Below are 18,320 nucleotides of genomic sequence, written 5' to 3' on the forward strand. Positions count from 1 at the left end.
GACCGATGTTTTTTTTGTTTTTTTTGGGGCGGGGGGGTTGTTTTGTTTTGTTTTGTTTTTCAGGGCCGATACCGATTATTGCTAGTCAAGGAGACCGATAACCGATATAAGGGAAAAAATATTGGCATAAAAAAATAAAAAATAAATAAATAAATAAATACATACATAAATAAATAAATAAATACAAATTCCAACTCTTAACTTTGTTGAAATGTCTGAAAGCACGTTTATTGAATAACTTTTCATATTTGCAAAATGTCGATATATATATATATATATATATATATATATATATATATATATATATATATATAGGGGTGTTTAAAAAAATCGATTCGGCGATATATCGCGATACTACATCGCGCGATTCTCGAATCGATTCAATTAAAAAAAATCGATTTTTTTATTTTTATTTTATTTTATTTTATTTTTTATTTTTTTTAAGAGCTCAGAATTGTTCATTCGGTAGTCTTACCGATTCAACGTCATATCATCATTGCCTTTTTTTTTGTGTGTGTGTGTGTGTGAATCGATTTTTAAACTTCCATTTTTAATGGAAAAATATTCAACAAAACGTCTGACTTCGGGTTAGGATTCACACCTTGAGCATGGAAGAATGTTATATGAACGGAACATTAAGCCTTAATATTTTATTTTAATGCTGTTCAAACATGAAACAGATTACAACCTCTATAAGACTGAAATTTCAGATAAATAAATAATACATTTTCATATAAATCTTACACTCTACAAGCTTACTGATTAGTATTTTCTAAATTTGAATGAAAAAAAATCGCAACAATCGACTTATAAATTCGTATCGGGATTAATCGGTATCGAATCGAATCGTGACCTGTGAATCGTGATACGAATCGAATCGTCAGGTACTAGGCAATTTACACCCCTAATATATATATATATATATATATATATATATATATATATATATATATATATATATATATATATATATATATATATATATATATATATATATATATATATATATATATATTATTTTATTTTTTTCAAATCTGAGACAATTATCATCTATGTTTTCAAATTCTAACAAAAACTTCAGGGAGCTCCCAGGGTCATATGTATGTCTTAAAAAACAAAATGAAAACTGAAACAAGTAAACATCATAGCTCCCGATAGTTTTCTATAGGAAATAATTTTTTTTGCAAAATTTCAAAATAACTGAAATGTTAAACTTTCATGTATCTTTGTTTTACTTTCAAAGAAAAACAAACAATGCAGAGAGCTCCTCGGGTCAGCAGCATGTCTTATAGTTAAATGAATAAATAAATAATTCCCTGAGGTCAACACAGTTTTAAATGGATCTGTTATCGGCCGTCTGAGAAAAAAAAAAAAAAAGTCCGATACTGATACTCATCAAAATGCCAAATATCGGCACTGATAATGGGCCTGGCCGATACTTAGTCTATCCATACAAAACTCAACACGTTTGCTGCCTAAACTGGCTGCTGTACACTGAAACAGGAAGTAACTTAGAAAGGCTTCACAATTTGGTGCTTCAAGACTATTAAAAAAAAATGATTTCACTACTTGGCAGCAGAGTATGTACAAGCCCAACAGATTTGCTGCCTCAATGGGCTGCTGGAGACATCCAAACAGGAAGTTAGCAGAAGAGGAGCTAAGTTTGCTGCTGGGTTTATTTGGTTTGAAATAATGTATTGCACTTCTTGTCCAACACAGTATAAGCTCAACCAGCCTGTCACCTAAACGGGCTGCGGTAGAGAAAGTAAATGTGTATACTACAGGCCCATTGAGTCTGCTGCCTAAGCCGGCTGCTTATAGACAAATGACATAAACAGGAAGAAAAGGAAGTGGGTTTCACTCCTTGGCAGCAGAGGATACAATTACTGCAGGACTGCCTAAATGGGCTGCAGGAAAGATGGAAATGTGAAACAACTACAATGAGAGCAAAGTTTAGTATGGAATTAATAAACAAAAATGGATGTCACTATTTTGTACCAGAAAGCAGAGTGCACATTTATTTCAAGCTCAAACAGTCTGCCGCCTAAACGGGCTGCAGTCGCGACCCAAAAAACGTTTTTTGTTTTTTTTTCCAAAATGCCCATCCTTAGTAGAGACATCAGAAGAAAAACCTTTCAGCGGGAAAAATGGTCGCTATCGTCGTGTGGCGGCGAAAGCCAAACCCGACACAACAAGTGATTTATTGTTGTCTCCGAGCATTCTGAGCATCAGAAGACAAACATGGAGGAGGAGGAGGTGTGAGGAACCACCCAAAAAAAAAAAGCAGCAAAAGGTGAAATTTAAAGATGACTTCCAGGGGTTCAAACTGGCGAGAGGGGCTTCAAGTGGACCAACACTCTGTGCGTGATCTGATTAGCACATGAGCTGTTAGTACATCCCCTCCATAGCAAACACTCGAGCCCGCCGCGCGGCTAATCCGTCACCTCGCTGGGGAAAGAGTGAAACATTGATTTCTTCCTGGTTTACATATTTACACACACACATGCACACGCACACTTGTGTGCAATTAGGATGGCGTTTATCGACAGTTCCAGCACCCTCTTGATAAATCTCCGCACCCTCATTCAAGAGAGAGAAGACGATGAGGCACATTTTATGTTGCATGACCGAACAAATAGTGCCTTTTAATCAAGAATATTACATGATTTAGCAAGACTGTTCAAAGTTTCCTTCTGATCTGCATCCTCTCCATCCACTGAGGATGTATGTGTGTGCAATACTGCCCCCAACAGCACCACTGAGGTAGCGCTTGTTGTAGTCACTCAGCCAACTTCTAAATAAGAGCTTTAAAAAAATAAATAAATAAATAAATAAAATATTTGGGAGCTGGATCGATTAGATCGGTCATCCATTAGTGCTCATCAGTGGCAGAACGGATTAATGTGCTCTTCTAGTATCAAAAGAGCCCTTTAGGGACCCTCGGGGGTTACATTAGTGAATATTTCCAAAACTTTCTCCCCCACAAATCAATTTTACATGAACATCATTATTTACACAGGCATCGTAAACACACATGATATGTTTTAAAAACAACCACAACAACCTGGGAAACACATTCGTGACCAAAAAGGCTGACCATTTCACGTAATAAATCCAAATGTTTTAGCTCGACTTCGCCCTCTTATTTTCGCAGGTGACACTCGGGACGCGGGAATCCCGTTGAGGTTAATCACATTAGACAGGGCAACTTATAAAGATAAAGTTAGACGCATACAAACACTGAACTCCCTCAACTCGACCCCCGTCGCCGGTTACAGTACGCGGCGAGGTGGTCGACGCACCTGTTCGGTATCACCCACATATCATCAAGTGTTGACAAATCATCATTAAAAATAACAATAATAATGTGGGTCGATAGTGAATGTATCAGGTGCGTTCACGTACCTTTAAAAACTTCTCCCCGGGCGGATAGCAGCAGCGTGATGGTGGCGAACCACCAACCGACAACTTTATCCATGACAACGGCGCCGAGGCGACCGCGGGGTTGGCAAAACAAAAACTCTTCGGCGCTTGGTTCGCAACTTGGGCGGCTCGAATCCTTAAAATCAATTAATCAATAAATAAGGACAAAAAAAAAAAAAAAGCTCCGTGGTCGTCCCTCTTGTGCTTTTGATTTCTTTTTAGGTGGGCTGTCGTAGCCCCGGTGCTGCTGCTGCTGCTGCTCCTTTTTCCTCTCCTTCTCCTCCTCGCTCCGAGTCCACACTCGTAGGAGGACTGTGAGTGAGTCGATTGCACACTTGCGCGTGGATGGAGTGAGTGGCGCCTAGGCGGCTGTGTATGCGCCGTATGGCCGGGAGAGGGCGTGTGTGAGCGGGGCATTGGGAAACGAACCGCACCCCCATTACAATCAACCCACTCTCCATCTACCTCTTGGTGAAGCAGTCCAGGTAAACTGATTTGTTTGAACATTTGTTCCCTCCTTTTAGAACATAAACTCCTGGCATTTCTTCTTCTGTTCGTTCTGTCTTTGTTTGCACACAACTTCCGCGTGAATACTGATGTTTTCATGAGCTGTCTTGCTTCTGCTTCGATAGAAATCTACGTTCTAAAATGGCGTCTTCAAATTAATACACAGCTGCAGGTCGTCAGGCTGTAGAACAATTAAAGCGAAAAAATGTACAATAAATAATTTTATTTACTGGCTAATGAATACATTTATTGTTTACTAATACGTGATAAAGTTAACTAAAACTATCATTTAACATGGACATAGCGAGTAAAAAAAAAAGTGCGTCCATAGTATGACGTCATAAAGAAGAGAGGCAAATAAAAGTTGTCATACATAGGCTGTGTAGAATTATAAGCAACGATGGCCTGGAATTGGCAAAAGGATGAAGGTGAATAGGCATCCATCCATTCATTTTCTTGACTGCTTTTCCTCATAAGGGTCGTGGGGGCGCTGGAGCCTGCCTATCCCAGCGACCTCGGGCAGTAGGCGGGGGACACCCTGGACCGGTTGTCAGTCAATCGCAGGGTACACAGAGATGAACAATCATCTACACTCTCAACTTAGCACACCTATAGGGACAATCCGGAGCGCCCAATCAACCTGCCATGCATGTCTTTGAAATGTGGGAAGAGACCGGAGTACCCGGAGAAGACCCACGCGGGCACGGGGAGAACATGCAAACTCCACCCAGGAAGGCCTCAGTACTGGGAGGAGGATGTGCTAACCACTCATCCACCATGCCGCCTACTGAATAACCAGTTTAGTTTAAGGGGAAAAAAAAAAAAGGCCTTTACATTGAGTCTTCAACCCTTGTCATGTCGGCCTATTAGAGATATTCAAATTTCAGGATGAAGTACCTAAAATGCAATATAGCCTTTATATTTCGCTGGCATCAGGTCAAAACCTTATAAGTGGAAAATTTGAATGTTTTTATATTTTTCAAAAATCTATATTATTTGTCACTCCACATGTGTGTTATTAGTTCGCTTGTCAAATTTATTGAGAGATATGTTGTGTGTTGAAGTGTTGAAAATAGCTTGCTCTTTTTGATGCAATGTTAATGGTTGAACAAACATGTCGTTTTTGGGGTCTCCTGAAAAGTGACCATTTGGAAGGTGCAAGGTTTCGGCCTGACACCATGATATGAGCTTTGGAATGCACACGACCAGTTGTTCAATGTTTCTGGGCTTGTTTGCTTTTTGCTCTCTCGCCAATTCAACAGGTGTTTGAGCCGTTAACTTACCAATACATTTACGAGGACACCCACTTCTATGTCATTCTATGACTCCTCCAGTTTTTTCTGTTGCAACTTATTGATGACACTCAAAGCTCAGTGCATGGTCACGTCCCTCTGAGAACATCCGATTTCAAGCCTTGCTATCATGAGCTAATGTTACATCAACTGTTGGTACATCATAATAGATGCCATGAAGCAGTATTTAAAAAAATACTTCAATGAAATGTGTCAATCAAAATTGAGCATTGGCTTTGTAAAGATGGAAATTTGAGCACAGTATGCCATATGTTTCAGATATACTGTAATAGTCTATGAAACAGTCCACCCTGTTTTATTTGCGCTTTAAAGTAATAACGGAGGAGATAACATCAACTTTAAAAAGCACAAATGTCCTTATTGATACAGAGGATGCCATGTGACACTAAGCAGACATGATTTGTAGTTGTGGCTGCCGCCTCGTTGTGCATTGTCATGCCTACAGCCCTTAAATGACCAAGAATGTACAAAAATACCAGCTTGAGCACAAGCGTCTGCTTTATTCGCCACACTGACATCCTGTACACATCATGTGCAGCTGAACCACTGATATTGACATCGACATTATACAAATCCATACTCCTTCATCATATTTTGCCCGACCAGCATCGACACAAATCAGTTAAACAGACATCATGGGCTAAATGAGAGGTAATAGTCAAGTGTCAACCTTTTGTTGTTTGTCAATAGGTGCCACGTGAGAAGGGTTCGTCGGCGTCTTACGGAGCAATGGCACAGTTTCACACCGCGAACAGCAGGGAGACTTGCTTTTTAATTATCCTCCTTGATTGTCAAAGGCTCTGTGTGGCACTGATGAGCTGTCAAAAAGCATCCAACGATGTTGCTATGTTTTTCATACAACTAACTTTGAATTAGGGCGTGTTGATAAGAAGTGAGTTTTGGGCTTTTCCCTGTCAGGGGCCGAGTCACTCGTATTGTGTGCCGCAGTACCCAGATGCTCTTTTTGATGCAATCCTGGCTTGGGACCGGAAGATGCAAAGAACCATGATTATATGTGATGTCGGCAAAGTGCGACTTCAACTCAGCGAGCGTGCAGGGTTTAAGTGTGTGACTGTGTTGCATTTTACTTTTTTATGTGATGTTTTTGATTCAGGTGATGGGCAAGATGATGATAACCATAGCAGGAAATAGAACCTACGGCAACAGTGAAAAGGATCTGGCCCGCACTGCACGCTTGTCTTGTCAGTCTTCCAAAGTTACAGTACAGTGAGTACACAAAATGTTTGTTTTCTTTACTCAACATTTGTCATCAGTGTTAGTGCAACGGGTCCTCGGTTTATGACTGAGTTCCGTACCTACGGCTGCAGCATGACAAAATGTATTTTTATTTTATTATGTTTTCATGAGGTTTTTAAAAAACGATGCATTCTTTTGAAATTGCAAGCAATACTTTTTCACGTCCAATACAATACTGATATTGCGACCTAGAGTAGTGTCCGATATCATTATCGATCCAATATGATATCAGCAGGATGATACATGCTTTTTATTTATTATTTGGTTCGAAGAGACTTGATCAAGGGATACTTTTCAAACAAAGAAGAATAGTCAGCAAACAGTAGTTAGGAGAAAATATGATGAGAAGAGCAGGAGTGGAGTCTGGAATGGACTGCTGTGTGAAAGTGCTAATATCAGAGATTTTGTATGTACACTGACATAATCTAATACTGTTTTGTTTTTTTGTTTTTTTTTGTCTGATATCGGAGCGATGTCCAATATTGGATCGGGGCACCCCTATATACAGCTGTGAAAAGATTTTTATTTTTATTTTTTTTTATTTTTTAACCTTTTTTTAACCATGTAAACATGTTTGAAAGCTAATTCTAATTTACAAACGTGACCTGGACAAAAATAAAATAATAAATTATCAATTCAAATTCATAGATTAAATAATCCTGGTTAAAATTAACTATTTGTGTTAAGAGAGTAGACACTATTACTTTGATAAATGTAATAACCAGCGAGCTCCAGCAGAGGTCACTTTTTTACCAATGCCTTGGTGATGAACTCAGAAGAAAGACCAGAGAATTTTGGAAAGCTTACACATGATTGATCATGTTCTCAAAACAATTACAGAACTGTATGGATAATATATTTACAGAAATACATCAAGCAATAATATTACAATCATGCTTGCGAACAAACATTAAGGCGATAAAGTGATAACCTTTATCACAGATTTGGTACAAAAATGTGCAGAAAGTGACATGAAACAAGGTAAATAAAATGAAATTATTTAATTTTGCTGTAATAAATCTAACAAATACACTCAAATCAGTCTGTCATGTCCATCTTAATATACAGTGCTTCAGTGTACTTGTAATAATGGGGCCCTCGAAAAACAGGATTTGGTAAAACAACAACTTTGCTGAGAGGATAGAAACTTACTATTTATTATTACAAGTCCCTATCCTAGTTCTGGGCGGATGGATGAAAATATCAATACCAAGCTTGGTATTGATATTGATTAATAACTAATAAGATCAATACCTTAGCTTAATTAATTTTCTGTCAAGTATGTACTGCTGCAATTTTATCAAATATAGATGATTTTGACAAGGAATTGGGGTTAGGTTATTTACACCTTATTTGTTGTATTAAAAGTAAAGTACTTTAAGCAAACATTAAGGTCATTAGAGGTCAATCAGATCTTGAAATTTGATTATGCATTAATTTAGATTTTTAAAGAACATTCCCATTGGCCTCATTGGCCACAATGGCCTTGGATTACAAAAACGACATTCCTTCAGCTTTAGGAGTTTTTTATGATGCATCATACATCCACATTAATTATTAAGAAGTATGGGTACTGTTATATCAAAACTAATGGACTTTTTTTTTTTTTTTTTTTTTTTAACTTTGTATTGGGTCCCAAAAATACTTAAATGTCACGAAAATTTGTTTAGATTTAGCAATTTGGTGATGGCAATCAAAATGGTGTCTTTGTATTAATTTGTTATCAGATAAAACCCCTTGCAGTATCCCCAAAACACGACAAATTCCTTGAGTTCCAAAATATTTGGCATTTAACACTTATTTATAATTAACTTCCCGGCACAATTTGTCACTGACATTTCCATTACAGTTTCAACCAGTCATTTTGCAATCCTTTCATAATGCATCTCACACTGGAGGTATTTTTTGTCTGCTCCTTGTTGCATAATTTGTCCCCTTCTGCTTTACTGTTCTTTCCACTGACTGATCCCTATGACCTGAATGCAACAAACCATGTGTATGTTATCCTCGTCCCCACCAACCACTCGCCACTAATCGGCCTCCAAATGTGGACCTGTGAAATTTTGCCGCCTCCTTTTAACGCTTAACTGCGGATTATGCTCACACGCGTACTCGGCATAGCTCGCGTGGTGGCGGTTTGGTGTTTATTTACAGTCAACGACGCTTTGAAAAATCTTTTGGGCACCGCAAGATGCCCTGTGATGTAATACTGATAGTGGAATCTGTGGTGGGGCTGGTATGTGTTTAAGGCATGAGCGTCCACGTGTCCGGCATCAGCCAGGTGCCAACATACTCCAACTCGTTGATGTTGCCTCACGTGGGTTTGAGGTAGTTATACAGGGAGCTCAGTCCTCCTTGCAATACCTCCTGAATGGGCTTGAGCAGGGGGTTATGTATAATATGGAGCCCCTTGTCGAGAGGATGACAGGCCAGCCTTCTGAGCCTGATCAGCAGGTACATCTCCACCGGTACACTCTGCAGTTCATTGAAGTCTACATTGAGGAGCTCTAAGGACTCCAGGAAGCACAGGGTCTTGGGCAGGGTGTGGATGCTGTTCCCCTCCACGATGAGGATCTTGAGGTTGACCAGGTCCTGGATCTGGTCGGCGATGGTCTCCAGGCGGTTGCAAGCCAGGTGGAGGAAGACCAGGCCCTTCATGCTGTAGACGCAGGTAGGGATGTGAGCGATGCGGTTGTGGCTCAGGTTAAGCTTGGTTAGGCTGCGCATGGCGGCCAAACTGCCGGGCAGGCCGCTAATCTGGTTGTTGGCCAGGCTGAGCACTTCCAGGCAGGTGCAGGAGCCCAGCTCCTCGGGCACCTCGCTCAGTCGGTTGCGGCAGGCAAAGAGCACACGCAGCTTCTTGAGCAGGCCGATCTCGGGCGGCAGGCTGGTCAGGTTGTTGCCCCACAGGTTGAGCACCACCAGGTTGTCCAGCGCACTGAGGGCTGGTGGAAGCGAGCACAGGCAGTTCATAGACAGGTTGAGCTTCTGCAGCTCGCGCAGCTCCCACAACTCGGCCGGAGCGTCATCAAGCCCACGCATAGCCAGGCTCAGGGTGCTGTAGCCGAAGTGCACGGTGGCATGTCTGCGGATTCTCTCGGCGGCAGAGGAAAGGCTGCTCTGGTCGCTACCGGTGCTCCTCCGGCCTCCTTGGTTGACGCTCACCTCGCTTAGCTCCTTGCTGGAGAAGCCGTGAGACTGTTTCCCACCCATGGCCAAAAGACGTCTGCATTTGATTCCTTAATGCGGCGTTGTTGCTCTCTGGGCCACATCAGTGGGAGTATTACTGAATCCTTCCTGAGATAACGCGGCAGTGTCGGAGGGCTTGCGCGTGGTCTGCTCGTCACAGACAAAGTGCCTGTCTTACAGGGTTTCATTCCCCAGCTGGCCCTGTCATTTGTCAGGTCCACAGATAGAACCGTGCTCCCCACCCATTATGCAAGTAGGGGGTTCGGTGTCAATGCCATGACCTGATATTCAGACACATGGGGCACATACGCTACATGACAATTTACACACTTGTGGTGAACTGTTCACCCCACTTCCCTTTTAAAAAAAGACCTTTTGATTTAAGGTGCAACCTGTGACCGGACGTAATCTCCTTTGTCCGCCCTCTCGACCGGGACGGATGTTCTGTTGTCGTGACTTAAACCTGACACCAAGGAGGCAGCAGCGAAAGTAACACTTCTCAGAGGCATTAATGGAGCCTCTTGTGCAGACGTGCGTGCCGTTTTAAAGCTCAAGTGTAAAAGGACATGGAACATTCCACTAAGCTTCCTGGAAATGTTGACCACAAGGCGCTGCATCTTCCATCTGGTCCCTGATGGGCAATTCTCATTCACAGCTTTCACACTTTGTGGGAAAATTAATTCCCCAATTCCAGTTTCACTTTAGCAACTTGAAATTTGGTATTTGTGTTGATCATGAGTAGAGCCAAGAAAAACTTTCAGCAAGTCTTTAGGAAGACTTTAGGATCATTTCGGTCATTAACCAGTGGACCTTAAAGGTGTATTCAAGAATCTTCTTGAAAAGTCGAAGCCAAACGTCCGTTTGTCACTTTTAAAATGCGCATGCAGAAGACTATCCTACCAGCTCTCCTGCTCATCCGAGGGAAACTCCTATCAAATGTCGGGAACGTGCTAGCTCATCTTCACCAGTCTTTGCAATCTCTGCAGCCGGCCTCACTTCATAGACTGATGTCCTCTTGCGGCTCTCAACTATTTCCAAAGTATGCGATGAGATCGGTGGAGCAACAACCATGAATGGCTGAACGTTGTTAGATTGATTGACGAGTTTGAGAACCAATCATTAAGATGATCCACCCGGTAGATGCAGCGACAAAAGATCCTTGGATACACGTTTAACAAGCCAACTTGCCCTAGTGATTTTCCCCAATTTCTACCAAATATTATCCTTGGACAGATGGGCGACAATAATTTGCAAAACACTGTAGTTTTAGTAAAGACATGTAGACAGGTTTGATGACTCGCCATGAATCATGAAACTTTTACTCCTCAAAGTCTCAGGCAGAGACGGTGTATCGCTGTTAATGTTTTTCAGCGCTCCCTGCTCATGACACTATGATTTCCTTCACACTTGCTTTCTCTGTTTTCCCTAAAAAGTGTTGAACCATCATTAATAACTTATATTCTTTGGCAAGAGTTGACAAAAAAATGATTCTTGCATCAGGAAAAGTCACCCATCACATTATAGAACTTTAAAGTTTGGCCGATGCGTCTTGATCCAATTTTCCGGCCGATGCTACAGAACGGGGGCCGCACTTAACATTGGCCTTAGTCATCGTTTCTGCAAGTGCGCGGTAATCAAAAGAACTCGGATGACAGTTAGCAGCCATCTCCAACTCTGGTGTACTCGCCACATTGCCTTGCGGCTACATCAGCACTTATGAGTGACAGCTGGAATATTGACTTTGCTGAATTGGACATCAGAGAGGGTTGGAGTGTGCTGCAGCTTGTCACAGCTGTGCATTTTTAAAATAAATGATCATATTTTTTTTACACCATGTCAACAAACAGAATCTGTGAGTTTATGGCTTATAAACATGATATAGTACAGGGTGATTAGGCATTGATTACGGCCAGAAGAAAATTATTTTATGTATTTACATTAGTGATTCAATTATGAATTTAATGTGAATAAGTAAATATTGTATGTTTTTATTTGACAGCTGTTTGTAATTGTGTGATCCTCTTGTATATTAAAAAAAATGCAACAACAACTAACTAAGCATAAACACTCATAAACATACTGCAAGTAATCTCTCTAACATTGCCAATCAAAGCTGGGGGTTATCGTTATGTAGAAGCAGAATGTTTTAATTGCATCTATTGTCTGGTGAGTCTCCAATGGGTAAGACCATGCATAGTCATGACATTGCCACATAACCAGATAACCCTTTACAGAAGATCATTTTTGTCACCCTTGAGGGTACGCAACTGTGCCGGTTCTCATTTAAGGCGCTAATGACACGTCGTAATAAAAAGGTGTCTCGCAAATGCGCGAGGAATGCTAGATCCCATTTTCCTGTCATTTAAATGTCAAGCTGTTTCCGCACATCTGTTCCTCCGGGGTGCGAGAAAAAAAACCTGTGGGATAAAAGATGTGTTTTTAATGAAGAGTAATGAAGCCTGTGGTCGCGTTACGGCGGCGACTCGTGTCATCGTGACAACTTTTCTGGCGTTGATTGAGCATGCTCGCTAGTCCGACTTCTCGCGCCACCTCCTTAAACAAGTAAAGCCTTTTCTGCATATTTGATTGCGTGTGATGCGAGCCTCATGTTGCCACCGCAGGGGTGTGTCGGCACACAGCTGAGGTGTCATCTTTCATATAAATAGATGAGCGCATCCTGTCATAATGATGCATTTGGTGCTCAAGAATAGGTGGATTATATCACAATGGATTAGTGCCAGGCAGGAGACTTCATGCCGGGATTTAGAGTTGATATTGGCTTTTTTTGTGATGCCGGAACAACAGGGGATTATCGATGGAAAATAAAAAACAGTGCAATTGATATTGATAGAAAAGTAAGCACAACTTAGAGCATAGGAAGGGAAAGCGCTACACCGGTTTTTACGATAGATGGGTCACCAACTTTTTTTGAAACTGCGAGTTACTTCTTGGGCACGAATGATCATGTATTGGATCTCAGCTCCAATTCCACATGTGCCTAACGTGGTGGTTGATGGGTTTACATGCCCCCAAGTGCTCATTCATTACAGTCAAAGCCTCTCCACCACAGAATCCGCCTTGAGGCCTGTTGAAGTGTGAGAAGCACCTGCCAACACTTTAGCTTTTAGTGTCTCTACATGACTCCCCGAGGGCCACGCCGCGAACCGAGGAAGCGCTTTAGGTTAGAACACGAGACAAGTTAGGGTCGGAGAGAAGGATGCATTTGCATGCCGCAAGCCCATCTGAGGATTGGGGCCATTAAACGGGGGAAAGTAGGTATAAGCGCCCGAGCTGATCATCATCAATTATTCAACGGGCGCATGTGTGAATATTGACACCGGTGGACACATCCGCTACACTAATGGAGCGTGGTGGAAGCCAAGAATCTGGATGTTGGCAAATTTGAGCGCAAAACCTGCAGGCGACACAAAGCAGCCTGTCATGCTAACTAACGGAGATTGATGGAGGTTGAATCGTGATTAGCCTTGTTGCCTTATTGCATGAAGGTTCTTGGTTCGACGTACTTGAGTGGGTTTTCAACTTCTTCCAACTGTCCAAAAACAAGTTCGTGTGGTACGCTGATGACTTAGCTGTCTTCAGTATTTAGAAAACGGTGTTTGTACTTTCACTGAAGACAAAATTGTTTTCAATGTTTACAAAAGCGCATCCTTTAGATTTGAGGATGAATTGTCTTTGTTGTTACAAAAGCATTTATTTTTTATTCATTAAACACTAAAAATTGGTGAGTTCGACAAAGACTACATTGTCTGATGTATTTCTTATTTAGGCTAAATGAAGACTGTACAGTGTTCTATTACAAAATCATGTGCCTTGGGTTTGTTCATTTGTATTTACAAAAACAAATACATTGGGATTAGGGGTGCTACAATGTAACGCGGACAAGATTTTCTTTGTTAATAGTTTGTTCAACTATTGTTCAAATTACTCAACTTTATTTATAAAGCACTTTAAAACCTTTGGGGCATACAAAGTGCTATACATGGAGTAAAAATCAGTCATACAATAGCAAAGACAGTTAAAACAATAGATTCAAAACACAATTAGCCTCCTGCAGAAATCCTAAAACACTAAAACAATCCCGAGTCTCATTCTAAGCCAAAAGCCAAAGAATAGTTACTGTAAAAATGGGTTAGGTAGCAAAAATGCCCCTCAACATTTGTATTACATATGATGATTTGACATTTTGGTACAGATTTTTAGCAAGAATTGTGGATGTTGAGGCAAATTTGTTTATTTTGCAGGCAACATAAGATGATGTGGCAGGCCTGGATGAGGCCCCAGGGCCTTGAATTTGACACATATGTTTTAAATTGCCTTAGAGCTACTTGCAGTACATATATAAACATTGAAGACTCCAAATTGTCTTTGATGTTGATAAAAAAAATTTAAAAAAAAGATAAGTATAGTCCGTTAGATTCACTGAAGACTCTAAATCAGGCATCACCAGCAAAAACAAAAACATTAGTCAACCACGGGTCTGTTCTAAATATAATCTCACCAGTAAAATTAAACCCCTCATATCCATATCATAATATCAATTAAATTATTGTTGTTAGTTTTTAAACACTCACAACCAGTTTTTGATGGTTACAAAACAGAAAACAGTGTTTGGTGGTGCAAGTAATGGAGGCAATATTACGTTGTCATTGGTTAACTTTGAAGCCAGTCGGCGATAAGAGAGCCTAAACAAATGAGATAAGCATCCTTCATGTTCTTGGAATATTGTTCTCCTTCCTTATCAGATAAGTGAAACTCCTCTGCAGCCTATTTTGTTATCCACTAATCTCGCTACAGGCTAGCCGGCTATCTGTACAAGTAGTTAGATCTGCGGCCAGATACAAACTAAACAAACTGGGCCGACGTGATGAATGGACGATAACGACACCCGAGGGAGAGCGCGATCCAGGTTAATTCCGGCATATCGAGATAACATCTGTAACATTTGCAGGATAGCTAACTGGGCTCCAAAGTGGTCGAATCAGAGTTTGCTGATGCAGCAGAACGATGCTAGCGTGGCTGTGACTGCAACAGGCAAGTGATGAAGCACCGCTGAGGAACCTAAATGAGTCCTGATATTAGCACGACTGTGAGCATAGTGGTCGCTCAGAGTTTGGCTAATCTTGTTGAGAGGTCCTGTGATCACAGTCAGTGAGTAATGGGTCGACCTTCCTGGATCTTGCGAATGCGTATTGGCACCGTTCGGTGACTCCATTGATGCTTACCAAACACGTTAATTTAGGTCTAATTAATTATCTTCAATATTTACAATAACACATACACTGCTTTTTTTGTAAATTGGCCTATTTGCAAAACTGAGCAAGTTCAGTTAATTGAAGACTTGTCAAAACTGTGTAAAATAGGGCTGTTAAAAAAAATCGATTCGGCGATATATCGCGATACTACATCGCGCGATTCTCGAATCGATTCAATAATCGGGAAAATCGATTTTTTTTTTAATTTATTTATTTATTTATTTATTTATTTATTTTTTTAGGATTCACACCTTAAGCATGGAAGAATGTTATATGAACGGAACATTAAGCCTTAATATTTTATTTCAATGCTGTTCAAACATGAAACAAATTACAACCTCTGTAAGACTGAAATTTCAGATAAATAAATAATACATTTTCATATAAATCTTACACTCTACAAGCTTACTGATTAGTATTTTCTAAATTTGAATGAAAAAAAATCGCAACAATCGACTTGTAAATTCGTATCGGGATTAATCGGTATCGAATCGAATCGTGACCTGTGAATCGTGATACGAATCGAATCGTCAGGTACTAGGCAATTCACACCCCTAGTGTAAAATAATAAAGAAACTGGTTCGTAAAATATGCTAAATTGATTCTGACATACAAAAACATTCATACAAGTTCATTGAAGACTAAATTGTCTTATGTTTACAAAAACGTAAATGACATTGATTAAAGATGATAATTTGTCAACATTTTAAAATCCTCACGTTCATTTATCCATCCATCCATTACCGCTTATCCTCACGAAGGTCACGGGCGTGCTGGAGCCTATCCCAGCTGTCTTCGGGCGGCAGTAGACGGGGTACACCCTGAACCGGTTGCCAGCCTATCGCAGGGCACAGACAGATGAACAATCATAATAGAAGATTAAACTGCCTTGTTATGGTTACAAAACATTCATTGAAGTCCAAAACTCAAATATTGGGTCTAATGAAGATTTTACTGTATTAGAGGGGTACAAAAACACGAACGGCCAGTTCACTTAAACCAAAACTGTTTACAAGAGGATGTGGATTACATTCATTGAATGCTATGAAAAAAAAAAAAAGTGTAGGTTATTAGAAGATGTGCTATCACACACAAAAACAGATGAAACATCACCTCCTTATAGTTGGCAAAGCAAGTAAAAAGTAAAGTCTTCCAACATTAATTAACATTTTATATGTAGTTTAGGTTCTAAACTTAAGCTTTAGCTAATAGTGCAGCTACAAGTTTTTTATGCTAGCTCCAAGCATTAAGTTGGCCAAACTTGAAGATTCTGTGAACAACTTTGTTTTCCCACTAACCCATCCCCTCGTTGCCTGATTTGAGACCTTTGAGTAAATTCCAGTAAATTGATTACAAATTTAGTGATTTTTCTACATAGCAGGGCAGCGGGGGTTAGCTCGGCGAGATTTACTAATGAGCTCTGGAGCAGCGGGATGGCACTGGGAGAATTCCCGCTTTGAAAACGGCAGATGAGGCTCTGCCTTAGATGTACTGTAAGTTGACAGTAGCTGGAACGAGGCCTTCAAGGTACGTCAGGTGCGATGGACCGAGCTATATTTCAACGTTCTCATTTCCATCCGTTCCGGTTTCACGGTGGATTATTGTTCTGGAGCGGCCGCTTCACACAATGGGATGTGACAATGCTCCGCTCTAGAAAATGATGGCACTTGCCAGAGCGTGTCACTGCCATAAATGTTTCACGCCACGCTGATATGGTAATCACTGGATCCCCCACAATGGCAGCTTGTGAGCGGTTACCTTTTCAGGCCCACATGACTCTGGACACCAGCCAACACTACAAGTCACAATAGCTTAAAAAAGGTCTTCTTTAAAAAAATAAAATAAGAAATTATGCATACACAGGGAAAACAGCAACAGTGATTCTCTTGCCAGGAGAACACCGTGCACATGCTGAGACGTGAGCGCCTTCCTCAGAGTTAAATATGCAATTCTGTTTTCACGAGCATGGGTCCAGGTGCCCGTCGGTGGCCGCAGTCCAGCTGGAGGATGTGGCCGATTTGCTTCAACTGGCATGCAGGCTGGCATACTAACGGAGTCTGACAAGGCTCAAGCTCCTGCCTGGTGTCCGCAAGCATGCGCGACTACAGACTTACCAAAAATATGTTGAAAGTCACACACAACCACCTGCCACTTTTAAGGGGGGTACATTTTCAAGGAAGTCAAGGGCTTTCCCAAAATGGTAAATGGTACTTCATTTATATAGCGCCTTTCCACCTTACAAGGCCCTCAAAGCGCTTTACATTCAATTACTCGTTCACCTACTGATGACAGCATCAGGAGCAACTTGGGGGTTCATTATCTTGCTCAAGGATACTTTGACGCAGTCATAATGGCATGGGATGGAACCCACAAACCCATGGGTTGTGAGACGACCACTTTACCACTGATCCACGCTGCCCCCGATTGGGGTACTTAAATCGAATCATTGCGGTTGGACCTAACATATGTAATCACTGTTGAGGTGGTTGTTTTTCTTCCACTTTTGAAGTTCTCAAAGGTTTTTGGAGTGGATCAGGGTCTAATCTCGTTCACCACAGCCAAACCATGCCGGAGTTAGTTTGGGAATGTTGGACCAGTTGGTTCAGTCTTCAAACCTGGACTCCGGCCTTCTCTTTGAAGTTTACATGTTCTACCCCATGCCTGTCTGGATTTTCTTCAGGTAATCTGGTTTCCTTGCACATTACAAAAACTTGCATGGCAGGTTCAGTGAAGACTCCATGGAACCACATCAGATTTTTTTTTCTGCCATTTTTGGACTACTTGGTTCAGTCCACACTTTACCTGCACCAGGGAACCACTCCAAGGTGCAATGCAAAGATCGGATCGGATGGCATTCTCAATACAACCAAACCTCGCCAGTCAGTTTGGTGGTCTTCCACCATGTTGAACCCGTATTCGAGTTCATTTACTTTACCTGACCTAGCGAACCCCATTCTGATTAAAACCTGTTAAAGGTTTCCAGTGTGTAATCACCCTCATTGTCTGGGCCATCATGGAAGGCCTCTGCACCGCAAAGAGCTTAAATGTATTATTTCACCAAGGCTCGGTTTAAGCCTTTTTATTAAAGTGAAACAATCTTGTCACCCACCTGTTGATAGTTCTGGGGACGGGTATTTATTGTCGGCCTGTGTCAGCACACACTAATCCCTAGCCACTATTACCAGCGTGACCTATTCCTGGTCATCATTTTTTTTTGTATGTAGTGTCGGTACCCGACAGCTTTCTCCATCCACTGTCCCCTTTTGTGATCCCCAATGTCAGAGAGAGAAAATGGTCTACTGCTGACATGCAGATTTCCTCCCATGTGTGCTGACAAGTGTGTGCAAGTAAAACACTT

At 41.1% G+C, this 18,320-nt stretch overlaps 2 protein-coding genes across 7 annotated transcripts in view; both read right to left on the bottom strand.

Annotated features, from left to right (window-relative positions):
* LOC144015910 (receptor-type tyrosine-protein phosphatase mu) overlaps positions 1-4,157 on the bottom strand; it is a 267,193-nt gene extending 263,036 nt beyond the window's left edge. For 4 of the 6 annotated variants that reach the window (XM_077516421.1, XM_077516411.1, XM_077516402.1 and 1 more), the window contains exon 1: positions 3,406-4,156. In XM_077516421.1, the coding sequence (XP_077372547.1) occupies positions 3,406-3,478 (73 nt within the window). In that variant the 5' untranslated portion in view covers positions 3,479-4,156. Of the gene's footprint in view, positions 1-3,405 lie in introns of all 6 variants that reach the window. The other 2 variants (XM_077516393.1, XM_077516439.1) reach the window with 2 other exon arrangements.
* A 4,583-nt stretch (positions 4,158-8,740) lies between these two features.
* On the bottom strand, positions 8,741-9,796 carry LOC144015439 (uncharacterized). Its single transcript, XM_077515492.1, has one exon. The coding sequence runs from the start codon at positions 9,711-9,713 to the stop codon at positions 8,814-8,816; it is 900 nt and encodes a 299-aa protein (XP_077371618.1). The 5' UTR covers positions 9,714-9,796; the 3' UTR covers positions 8,741-8,813.
* Between the last annotated feature and the right edge of the window lie 8,524 nt (positions 9,797-18,320).

This window comes from Festucalex cinctus, chromosome 1, assembly GCF_051991245.1.
Source record: "Festucalex cinctus isolate MCC-2025b chromosome 1, RoL_Fcin_1.0, whole genome shotgun sequence".
NCBI lineage: Eukaryota > Metazoa > Chordata > Actinopteri > Syngnathiformes > Syngnathidae > Festucalex > Festucalex cinctus.